This window comes from Dendropsophus ebraccatus, chromosome 9 (genome assembly GCF_027789765.1).
Source record: "Dendropsophus ebraccatus isolate aDenEbr1 chromosome 9, aDenEbr1.pat, whole genome shotgun sequence".
Lineage (NCBI taxonomy): Eukaryota > Metazoa > Chordata > Amphibia > Anura > Hylidae > Dendropsophus > Dendropsophus ebraccatus.
The window spans coordinates 16,361,687-16,374,784 of record NC_091462.1 but is presented as its reverse complement, the minus strand read 5'-3'; the positions used below and the strand labels follow the sequence as shown (position 1 = coordinate 16,374,784).

The 13,098-nt window shown below is 40.7% G+C and overlaps 1 protein-coding gene across 1 annotated transcript in view; it reads left to right on the top strand.

The window, feature by feature from the left end:
• LRP1B (LDL receptor related protein 1B) overlaps positions 1–13,098 on the top strand; it is a 631,601-nt gene that overhangs the window by 534,566 nt on the left and 83,937 nt on the right. The window contains exons 68-72 of the mRNA XM_069982660.1: positions 5,857–5,963; positions 7,804–7,936; positions 11,506–11,628; positions 12,526–12,648; positions 12,910–13,044. Of these exons, the coding sequence (XP_069838761.1) occupies positions 5,857–5,963; positions 7,804–7,936; positions 11,506–11,628; positions 12,526–12,648; positions 12,910–13,044 (621 nt within the window). The remainder of the gene's footprint in view (positions 1–5,856; positions 5,964–7,803; positions 7,937–11,505; positions 11,629–12,525; positions 12,649–12,909; positions 13,045–13,098) is intronic.

Sequence of the window (13,098 nt, the reverse complement as noted above, 5' to 3'; positions counted from 1 at the left end):
AACAGCGCTATGGAGAGGCTATTAAGAGTCTCGGAGGTATGCAGAACTTGTGTCGAGCACTTTCCTCCATCATCTCTTCTTACAGCTACAGTTCTGCTTATTGAGTATCATTAGACCCATCCCAGGGCTGTAATTGCTGAGGGATTGTTGTCATAGGCTCTAAGACTGTATGTGCTCCTATAACAGGACTATGGCCGCCATTGTCATAGATAATTCAGGGACATGTGTGAAAAATGTAGCAAAAAATTTCAAAATAGCAATGTGTGAAAGTATGTGCGTTGTATCTGAAACAGAACACACATTATAAGTACTGTCACTGATGATAAGCACAAAAGCTGCTCACAAACTATGGGTAAACTCTACACTCACCGGCCACTTTATTAGGTACACCTGTCCAACTGCACGTTACCACTTAATTTCTAATCAGCCAATCACATGGCGGCAACTCAGTGCATTTAGGCATGTAGACATGGTCAAGACAATCTCCTGCAGTTCCAACCGAGCATCAGTATGGGGAAGAAAGGTGATTTGAGTGCCTTTGAACGTGGCATGGTTGTTGGTGCCAGAAGGGCTGGTCTGAGTATTTCAGAAACTGCTGATCTACTGGGATTTTCACGCACAACCATCTCTAGGGTTTACAGAGAATGGTCCGAAAAAGAAAAAACATCCAGTGAGCAGCAGTTCTGTGGGCGGAAATGCCTTGTTGATGCCAGAGGTCAGAGGAGAATGGGCAGACTGGTTCGAGCTGATAGAAAGGCAACAGTGACTCAAATAGCCAACCGTTACAACCAAGGTAGGCAGAAGAGCATCTCTGAACGCACAGTACGTCCAACTTTGAGGCAGATGGGCTACAGCAGCAGAAGAGCACACCGGGTGCCACTCCTTTCAGCTAAGAACAGGAAACTGAGGCTACAATTTGCACAAGCTCATCGAAATTGGACAGTAGAAGATTGGAAAAACGTTGCCTGGTCTGATGAGTCTCGATTTCTGCTGCGACATTCGGATGGTAGGGTCAGAATTTGGCGTCAACAACATGAAAGCATGGATCCATCCTGCCTTGTATCAACGGTTCAGGCTGGTGGTGTCATGGTGTGGGGAATATTTTCTTGGCACTCTTTGGGCCCCTTGGTACCAATTGAGCATCGTTGTAACGCCACAGCCTACCTGAGTATTGTTGCTGACCATGTCCTTCCCTTTATGACCACAATGTACCCAACATCTGATGGCTACTTTCAGCAGGATAATGCGCCATGTCATAAAGCTAGAATCATCTCAGACTGGTTTCTTGAACATGACAATGAGGTCACTGTACTCCAATGGCCTCCACAGTCACCGGATCTCAATCCAATAGAGCATCTTTGGGATGTGGTGGAACAGGAGATTCGCATCATGGATGTGCAGCCGACAAATCTGCGGCAACTGTGTGATGCCATCATGTCAATATGGACCAAAATCTCTGAGGAAGCTTCCAGCACCTTGTTGTATCTATGCCACGAAGAATTGAGGCAGTTCTGAAGGCAAAAGGGAGTCCAACCCGTTACTAGCATGGTGTACCTAATAAAGTGGCCAGTGAGTGTATACTAAAGAGCACTGCTCCTCTATACTACACCACACAGGACATATCCTATATACTACACTAGGGATGAGCGAACCGAACCGTAACGAACCAGATTCATTATAAACTTTGCAAAAAGTTCGGTTCATCACCGAACCAAACTTTGAGAAAGTTCGTAACGAATCTGGTTAAAATAACAATAACAAATAAAATCACAGAATAGACCAGGATACAAGGGAATATTACTCCTATAATCCCTTGTATCCTGGTTTTCTGTGAATATCAAGATGTGTGCCGTCACTTTTGTTAGGGTGAGACCTAAAGTTAGTCTCCTCAGATATACCTGGGTGCTGCCTAATCAAAAATGTAATGTGACAGCTGTTTGTGAGTATCAACCAAGACACATGAAAGCAACTTCAGTGTTCAAGCTAATCTACTTTATTAAGTCAAAATCTCAGTACAAAAACATTTACATAAAATATAAAATAATAAAAAAACAGTCCAAAAAAGGTCCCATCACTGTCCCAGAAAAAAAAGTCCCATCAGCTGTCCCATCACTGCACAGTTGTGAAGAAAAATGTTGGGGACTCATTGGGATTCTTGGTGTTACTGCCCATTGGGTCAACATTCCTCCAGAAGACCATCAGAAAGTTAGCCCATTCTTGCAACTGTTATCTCCCCGGTGGTGACACCACACAGGGCACCTCCTCTATATACCACACCACACAGGACACATCCTCTATACTACACCACACAGGACCCATCCTCTATAGTACACCACACAGGACCCATCCTCTATAGTACACCACACAGGACACCTCCTTTATATACTACACCGCACAGGACACCTCCTCTATAGTACACCATACAGGACACATCCCCCTCTCTATACTACACCACACAGTACACGTCCTCTATACTACACCACACAGGACACCTCGTCTATATTACACCACACAGAACACCTCCTCTCTATACTACACCACACAGGACACCTCCTCTATACTACACTACACAGAACACCTCCTCTATATACTACACCACACAGGACACCTCCTCTATATATACTACACCACACAGGACACCTCCTCTATATATACTACACCACACAGGGCACATCCTCTATACTACACCACATAGGACACCTCCTCTATATACTATACCACATAGGACACATCCCCTATACTACACCACACAGGACACCTCCTCTATATACTATACCACATAGGACACCTCCTCTATATACTACACCACACAGGGTAGCTGACAGATGCTATTGTGTGTTGTGACTATGGTCCATGGGGCTTGCTGTAAAGCATATCACTAACTGCTGGGAAAATAGCTAAGACAAGATGGAAACACATATATTAATGTACAAAATAAACAAATACATAAAAATATAACAATATGAACGGATTGGAAAAAAAAAAGAAAAAACAAAGTTTCATTTTCTGCCTCTGATCAGCAAAGGATAATCTGAGTGATACTTTCCCTTTATCCTCTGTTTTCTGACACAAGAATAAAATAGGAAATTTGCACTTTGGCAAAATGGTAGTAAATAAACACTTCCCAGATTTGCTCAGCGTTTAACCTTAGTTACATTCTTCACCTTCTGTACCTGCTTGTATTAGTACAAAAGGCTATTTGTATTTATTGTAATGCCCCAGGGTAAACATACTGTACATGCACTGTGTGAGCTACTAATGCAAACCCTTCATCTTCATTCATTTGTATTGTACTGGTCAAGGCCAAGACGAAGCAGACGCTATAACACAGTAAAACACATAAGTGAAATAATAATAATAATAATAATAATAATAATAATAATAATAATAATAATAAAAATTAATAACACTTTAGCCTTGGATTTCACCCTGCTGGTGACTGCTGGTACTATTGTCAGCTGTCTAGAGCAGTTAGCGGTGAAGGGGTTAACTTAGGAGACAGAGGGAATCAGCGGTGATGTGGACGGGCACCGGAGGAGAGCCAGAAGACGTCCAATTACTGACACAGTTGATAAGGTAGTAGTGGGTTAATATGAGAGGGCTTTCTACCCAGTACAGTATCGGGATGGAGGACACAGGGAGGTTATATTACCAAACCTTTACCAAAACCAAAAAAGTTACAATTTTTTAAACTTATTAGCTTGTCTTGCAAATCAAATGCTCTCAGACCAGGTAACTTGTAATCCAAGGTTTCACTGCATACAGTGTATACAGTATATATATATATATATATATATAGACACACATTTTAATAATGCACTTTGAGATTTATTAATGTAAGAATTTTTGAATAAATCGGTGGAAATACTTTTCAACTTTCAAAACAAACTAGATATAAAAGTTATTGTTCAAGGCTGAGTCCAATGCTAAGTGGCGGCATGTCTGTTTCATATGTAAATAAAATGCCATTAGTGATAATGTTTTTTTTTGTAGCTGAGTGAATTTCACATCCTTTTTATTTATTTTTTTTCCTTTCCTTTTTTTTTCTTTCTTTCTTTTTTTAAATCAGTTTAACTAAATAGCTCATTAGCGGCTAGGATCCATTATTGTGTGTATATTGTTCTTCTTCTCTCTTACCGTGTAAGGGCTCTTTAGCTTACCCTTTAGCTCTTTAGTTTACGTAAAAAATCTGTTATTTTATTTTTTACATAGTTTTAATTGCCATATTATTCTACACAATAAGAACTTTGAGTTTTTATGTACTGTAGGCCCAGCACACATGTACAGCCAGGTGTTATGTTGTAGTGACGCCAGTGCCGGTTGGGCACACAGGTATGATGGCACACCTGCTTTTATTTTAGTGAGGCAGGCTATAACCTTTCCCCTATGGTCAGTAACCTGCTGGGCTGTTTGGGGGTCCCTTGGGCGCTTATCACAGTAATCCGACGGTGAGCCACCCGGACTATCGGTAGTGCCACCCACAGAAAGGGGAGGTGAACCAAGGAAAATGCAATGGCTGTGTAGGTGCTTAGAGAATAAATACTGAATCCAGTTAAATAAATAGCTTCTTCTTTACTTTTAGAAATATTTGATACAGTAATATACAGCGGGCTTCTGTCTTGACAATACACTTTACACTTTAGTGACAGGATCTGTGCTAAGAGCTTATAGAGTAGTGCAGTCGTGCTGGCTGAGTTGCGTGCTGAGAGGTAGAAGAGGTTCAGAGAAGTAGATGGGAGGATGTCGAAAGAGTCCCAATCCAATGTAGTACTGTGCTCTGCCGGAACTTTAAAAGTAGAATAAGTAGAATATTTGAGAGTAGATAGAATAATTGTGCCCGTGTTTTGGCTTTTTGGTCTTTGCACCACCTATTGCCCCTTCTGTGTCGGGTGACCCGTCCTAGAGGGTGACACAAGCCCCAGACCTTGTTACCTGGGTTGAGCAGAGTGGTCAGAGTTTTCTGATTACACCCGCGCTGCGAGATAGAGTACGTAGGCTTCTAGCAACTTTGTTCTATCCAGATCAGTTCCTCTTTCTACACGATACTGTCCTGCACCTTTAGACTTGTTTACGGCATGGGCTGGGATGATCCCTTACTTGTCCTCTCTGAGAGTACTTAGCACTGCATAGTGCATAGAAATGTTGCTGTTCCCATATATGTCTGTTCTGTACCACACCTCAGACTACACTGGACTTGTCCTCTAACAGGGGATCTGGCATAAGCCAGGGTCAAACTTGACTGCTGCAGGACTGTTCTGGCTTCCTCTAGACTCACTAAAGGTGTGACTATACTTCCTCTCCCCATGTGACAACTTCCTACAGCATATGTAATATGTGCTGTGAGTGGGTGAGATGAGAGTGCAAGAGAAAAAAAAGGATAGAGATTTTGCCCTACACCTGAAGACGCTCCGTTGTGGAGTGAAACTAGTTGTGGAGGCGGTGTTTTGATTTTAAGTCTACCTTTACAGTCCTATCTAGCTTAGTTTAGTCTGAAGCTAATTTGAGCATTACGTGTATCACTTGTTAGTGAACATAGGCACTCTGAGTTGTGACTGTATGGTAGTAGTTTTAATCACACATTTTCACGTCAATATTTCTATTTATAATTCATGATTTAATAAAAGTTATGTTTTATCGGTTATTCGGGGATATACTGGCTTGTTTGGGCCCATGGCCCTCTGTGTTGCCAAGTTGTATATGAATCCATTTATTCCTCTCTAGCCATGATATGACCTATGATATGACCATTTTCCAGTACGTTTGTGCAGTTACTATTTTAATGTTCAATGTTCATTTATTTTTTGGTGAAGTTACCAAACACAATTCATATTGCTAAACTATATATAATTCCTGCAGCCTCACCAACCTGTTCCTCCAGCGAGTACGTCTGTGACAGTGGCGGCTGCATCTCGGCGTACCTCCGGTGTAATGGGGAATATGACTGCGCTGATGGCTCCGATGAGGTAAGAAGGATTTATTTTGGAAATGTGCCCCTTTAGAGTTGATGTTAGAACTTACAGAACTCTAGGCATTTGATTACCAGTTGCTGGAAAATATGGATGCAACCCTAGGGAGTCCTGGAAAACATGGATACAATGTGAGTAGAGATGAGCAAACCTGGAGCATGCTCGAGTCCATCCAAACCCGATCGTTCGGCATTTGATTAGCGGTGGCTGCTGAAGTTGGATAAAGCCCTAAGGCTATGTGGAAAACATGGATATAGTCATTGGCTGTATCCATGTTTTCCAGTAAACCTTAGAGCTTTATCCAACTTTAGCAGCCACCGCTAATCAAATGTTGAAAGATCGGGTTCGGATGGATTGCTCGAGGTTCGCTTATCTCTATAGTTGAGTCAACTAGGTAGCCTGGGTGACCTAAGGATCATCCGGGCAGCTCCCCCCCCCCCAGCTCCTCCCAATCGCTATCTGTTCATGTAATAGCACTGACATCGAGCAGGGGAAAAGGGAGAAAGAGAGTGCTGACCTGACAGGTTGGTGCCCGATTCCTCCTCGATATTGTGCCTGATATTGTGTAATATGGCCTTAATGCTTCTCATGAGTACAGTTACTTCTACTGTCCTAAAGGACAGTATATTCTGGTGATAAATCCACTATAGCCATCACAGAAGGTCTCAATAGAGCTACAATATTCGAATAGCAAATCTAGGTGAAAAGTTTTTGAGCAGTAATGAACAAACTTACCGAACGCTCGACATTTGACTACCAGTATCTGGAGAAGTTGGATGCAGGCCAAGGGAGTCGGGGAAAAGATGGATACAGCCATAGGCCATAGGCTGTATCCATGTTTTCCTAGCAGCCCTAGGGCTGTATCCATCTTCTCCAGCCACTTGCAGTCAAATACCGAGCATTCAGGATGGAATAAAGCCAAACATTCAGTGAGTTCGCTCATCCTTTGTGACTCAACATAAACTCCCCCTTGACAAGGCTTTTCACGCTACACAAGGCAATGTCCATCTTATACCACCTTACGAAATTTGCCATGGTAAATGTTAAGAGTGTCTACATTCTAATGGCAGAAAGGGTCATAAGGGGACATTTAGCGTCTATTCACACTCAGTATATTTTTCACTCCGCAAATTTGAATCCACCATTTTTCATTAGCAATTTTCATCCATATTTTTTGCTGATCTGCAAAAATAAGGTAAATAATAATCACTATTTGTGGATTTCGGATCTGTATTTTTGTAAATTGCATCCGCAAAAATACGGATCCCGTAGGGTTCTATTGGTATGTCGGTGAGGTATTTCAGTCCGCACTAGGCCCTGTCCTTTTTTTTTTTTTTTTTTTGTGGCACTACAGATATATGAATGGGGCCATTAAATTTTATTGATCCTATTTTCTGTCTGTCTGAATTTTTCTACAGAACATTCATTTTGTTTTTTTACCGAGCCGCATAGGACCAATTTAACAAACTTTTCATAAATTTGTAAATGAAATATTCACAGAATATTCGCAAAATATTTACAAAAAATTGGGCAAACAAATTCATCTGGTACTGACCAGAGTTAGGCATTCACCAGTGACAAATTCCCGGATTATGAGAATTTCTGGGTGAATAATTAAAGCAGGCAGACTTAAAAAAAAAAAAAAAGTTGCGTTTAAAAAATATTTGTCTATCGAATACTAGTTCATAGAACTTAGACCAAAAATGGGCGAAAAATTCAATTATTCACCTAAAAATAGGCGCAAAGCCCTTGGAAAATGTTCCCCATAGTGTTTCTTGTCATTTTAGATTACAAATATATTGGTCTTAATAACTTTTTTTCTCATTTTCTTCTTCAGGTTGACTGTGTGACTGAATGTAAAGAAAACCAATTTCGGTGTCGGAATAAGGCCTATTGTATCCCAGTCAGGTGGCTCTGTGACGGGGTCCATGACTGCGTAGATGGCAGTGATGAAGATAACTGTGAGAGAGGTTAGAAAGTCTTATTCCCCTTTCTGGAATGAAATGCGTTCTTGTGTATCTCATTTGCTCTGTCTGCTCTAATAAACCCATAACACCCATGTGCCCCATCAGGCTGATAAATGCGATGCTGTGGGAGCATGGCATGGACCATTGCGACCTATCTTCATTTGCTTAAAACGACGGGACTTTTCCTTCGTAAAACATTGTTTTCCCTTGGTGTTATTTAGCGGATTTATGTCTTTATGGCTTTTTGATGAGGACGGCTCGATAAGACTCAGGACAAGTCACTGTGAAATCTGCTGTTATATAGAGAAATGCCTACAGAACATTGCTAAATATATAGATAGAGTATAGTTCCAGGGCTCAAGGCTTCTAGCTGTTCCTTATCTCGAAGATAAGAGAAATATAAATGTTAATAAATGAGAGAAAATAAATACAAGAGTACATGTACCATAGAGGCAGTCCCTGCAACTGCTATAGGGAGAATGAAAATTACAAGATGTCAGTATTTATTTTATAATATAGATAGAAAATGGAAAATTAAAAAAATTAAAAAATCCCCTAATATTCTTAAAAGATATGTTTCACATATAAACATTATTTATGTAATAAGTTATTTTCTGATGACACATTCCCTTTAAGATATACAAGTAAATGTGGACCAATGAGTTTATCCTGTGTAGTATTATTTTGCATAATAAGATTCCCTATTGTTCTATTTGTCCTTTTTGCCGGTTTTCCCATTTCCATTTCATACGCTATAACAAAGCAAAGAAAACCGCATATAATAGAAAAAGAAGTAAAAAGCTTCACCTTTATATGTCTTTGCCAGCTGCAATAAAATAACACTTGTTGACGGTTACCCAATATATACTCAATGGCTCGCGAGTCCTTGTGAAAGAATAACTGAAGACTCTAAGCACCGCGGCGTATGGTTTCACGCGACAAAAAGAGAACATTGATCTAATATTAAAAAAAAAGAAAAAAAAAACTCAAGAGGTTTTACTTCAATAAACAAAAACACATAGGACAAGTAATAAGTAATATTTCTAAATCCATTCACTGTCAATTGGACAAGAATATAAATAACCCCGCGGTATTTCATTATACGGCACAACCCCCATTTATTGTAAATATAGCCATCGGGGTATCTGTAAAAATCCCATGATGCATCTGAATGGCTTTGTCTGCCTTGACATTTAATAGTCTCAGGTTGTTATCAGAAATATAGTTATTTTAACAGTAATGGCTGTTCTTATAGTCTGGGATGGCCGTTGTTCAAATGTCAGCTACTTCACATTAGAGTGGATGTTATATGGTAGGTGTCACTGGGATAAAAGGGACTGATTTTTTTTTTTTTTTTTGATGATTAAAGTTGCTATTACCCATGACCCCCTTCTATTAGCTATAGCTATGTAGGTGCAGCGGTAGCAGTCACATGTAGACCCTGGTGTCTAAGAGGTACCAGATACCGCTTAGCTATGGGAACATGTCAGTATCATGCCTGTATCTATTATACTACTTGCCACCCTTTTGACAGGTCACCTACAAAACAGTACGCCAGGGATTCTTTATGCATCCCTGGCTTACTGTTAGTTGATTCCCTGTATCACATCATGACTGGTTTAGACAGTTCTGGCTTATTCAAATGCCAACTGCTCCAAAGTATCCAGAAAAGTACTAGAGGTGTGCCAGACTGTAACATTAAGCCAACACAGGGAAGCAAGGACCCCTGTTATGGCAGCATGCCTGTATCTTATATACTGTTTACAAACCCTTTGACAGGTCACCTACAAAACAGTAAGCCAGGGATTCTTTATGCATCCCTGGCTTACTGTTAGTTGATTCCCTGTATCACACCATCACTGGTTTAGACAGTTCTGGCTTACTCAAACTGCCAACTGCTCAAAATTATCCAGAAAAGTACTAGAGGTGTGCCAGACTGTGACATTAAGCAAACACAGGGAAGCAGGGACCCCTGTTACGGCAGCATGCTATTTTGACAGACCGCTAATGTCAAGGTGCAAAATATTGCAGAATGAGATGGGTATGTAACCTTACCTTTAATAGGGAATGACAATACACATGAATTCACCCTCTTGTCGAAATATAACATAACATCTAGCGAAGCAGACATTTTTGTATAGTCAGCGACTACCAGAGGCTGCACAAGCTTTTAAACTCCAATTTTTGCCATAAGCTGAAGCAGTAAAAAGAGCCCTGGAAATTCCGAATAGACGGGAAAGCAGTGTAAGAAGCATCTTGAGCATGAACATGATCTTCTGAGGGTTCTAATAGCTTGAAGTAAGAGATATGAGGCAGACAGAGGAGGGCACTGGACTCTCTGGAAACAAGTATGAGATCAGGAATTATAGACTGTAAACTACAATCTTACTTCACTTAAAAGCCCCAAGCAGCAGAAGCAGCAAGCGGGTTGTAGACAAAATGTAGAGCAGATAATATTGTCAACTTCAGTGTGAGAATCTTGTTTCATTGTTTCAGGAATTTTATCATATGGTGCACCGATGAGGCAACCGTCCGTTATTTTAGCAATGCTCCGTGCCAGGGGCTGCAGAGGGTTAAAGGGGACGGGTTACATACCCGCAGTGGAATGAAAATTCCGTTGTGGATATGTAACCCCATAGATCTTCACACTACAAGAATCCGCAGTGGATTTCGCTGCAAACTCGCAGCGTGAAATCCGCTGCAGATCCGGTACGTGTGAAGCTACCCTAAGGGCCCTATTCCACGGGACGATTATCGTTTGGATAATCGTTAACGATTAACGATCTCAAACGACTGCTATTGCGAAAGACCTGAAAACGTTCACTCATTTCCATGGAACGATAATCGTTACTTATGATCGTAATTGCGATCGTTTCTCTTCTCTATTTATTCGCTATTGCGTTCGTATCTATTGAGAACGACCGAACGATGTCTTATTCAATGCGAACGATTTGCGAACGAGCAACGATAAAAATAGGTCCAGGTCTTATTAAACGATCAACGATTTCTCGTTCGGTCGTTAATCGTTAACTGCATTTCAACCGAACGATTATCGTTCAGATTCGAACGATTTAACGATAATCTGAACGATAATCGTCCCGTGGAATAGGGCCCTAAGGCTATGTTCACACAAGTTACTTTTTATTAAAAAAAAATGGCAGATGTTTTCAATTAACACAATGGCCGTTTTTTTCATAATGCAATGATTTGCATTAAATTAAATGCAAACAATGTCTATTGTTTTACATAGTATTGAACAACGGCCTTTGTTTGCTATGGCCGTCAAAATAATGATCAGTTAATTCCGGCCATTGTCTATAGACTTTAGTGCAATTTGCACTTAAACAACGTTGTTATTTGATACTCAAAACAGTGGCCATTGTTCTGAGTGCCAAATAACAGTTTATATGTTGTGTGAACATAGCCCAAACATGAAGTTTTCTGACCTAACCTGGCATTAAACAAGTGCTTCATCCATTTCTTGTCTAGTCCAGTATATACATCAGAGCGTGCAGTCGTGTCTCATTACTCCATATAAGTGCTGGAATTAATAGATGTTATTTCTCTTTAAGGGGAGAATATATGCCGAGCGGATGAGTTCCTGTGCAATAACACCCTATGTAAGCTGCGTCTGTGGCTTTGTGATGGAGAAGACGACTGTGGAGATAACTCCGACGAAGTGCCTGAAATGTGTGGTACGATATTTACCTTCCTAAGAAACCGACATGTCTGCCGAGCCCAACTTCTAGTGTCCAGTCCCAATAATATTATATGGACTTTTGGATTATTAGACTATTTATAAGAGGAACCTTGTACAAAAAGTCTAAAAAGTTCTTTATCAGGTTGTATTGGGGGGGGGGGGGGGGGGGGGTGAATGTTTTTTTTTTTGTTTGTTTCAATCCTCTACATATCTAATTGTCTGGCATCTCAAGTCCCGCTAAGGTTAAAGTATCACTGTCATTAATTTATTTTATTTTTTGCAAAAATCAATAGTACAGGCGATTTTAAGAAACTTTGTAATTGGGTTTATTAGCCGAAAAATGCATTTTTATCATGAAAAAGCAGTTTGAAGCTCTCCCCCCTGTCTTCATTGTTCTCTATGGAGAGAGGAGAGATGAGGGACCAAAATAGGACAAAGAGTTAATTTACAGCTACATCACCAGGCTCTCTCCTCTGACATCAGCACTGACCTCTCTAACCTCTGAATAAGGGCTTTCAGCGGCTCCCTGTGGTGTAATCCTTTGTTCTCTGCTGCTGACTAATCCCCCCCCCCCTCTCCTCTCCATAGAACAGACAGGATCTGACTGATGTAAAATAGTCGAGATTTCCTGATTCTGAGCAGTGGATGCGAAAGAAGAGGGGGGGGGGGGGGGCTGGGAAAAAGGCTTTTTAAATGCAGATAATGGCATATTTGCCTAATAAACCCAACAAAGTTTCCTAAAATTGCCTGTACTATTGATTTCTGCCAAACAGTGACACTTTAAGTCTAATGGGACCTTTATTGTGAATACCTGTATTATACGATGATTTCCTTCCTGTTTTTGAAGCTTTTGTAATATTGACATTGTATATATGACATTTTTGTTTCTAAGTCAAATTTCCCTGCCCATCGACAAGACCTTTCCGGTGTCATAATAACCGCGTGTGCCTAAGGACGCAGCAGATTTGTAATGAACTGGATGAGTGCGGAGATAACTCCGACGAGGCTCACTGTGGTACGTGGAATTTACCTTGTGTGGCTCAGGGACTAAATTAATGTAATTTGAGAGGAACCTTCGGTAAAAAAACATAATTGACCTTAATTGAAGTCTTAATTGAAAGTTTATGTGCGCTATAAATTAGGTGCTGAAACAATTATATCTGCAACGCATGAGGAACCTTTGTGCTTCTTGGTCAGTGGCTCGACATGCCGCCTGCATGGTAATGAGGACGTAACGCTAATTGTGATTTATTTTGTTTATGTAAAATGTTGGTAGGAACAAGGCAGAAAGTGAAACCCTGCAAGAAGGATGAATTCAGCTGCAATAATAAAAAGTGCGTAGCGTCCGACCTGCAGTGTGACCAGTTTGATGACTGCGGAGACGGCAGTGATGAACGTGGCTGCAAAACAGGTGCGTTATTTAGGTTCTAGAAATTTTTGCCATGGACTAACTGTTCTACTTGCA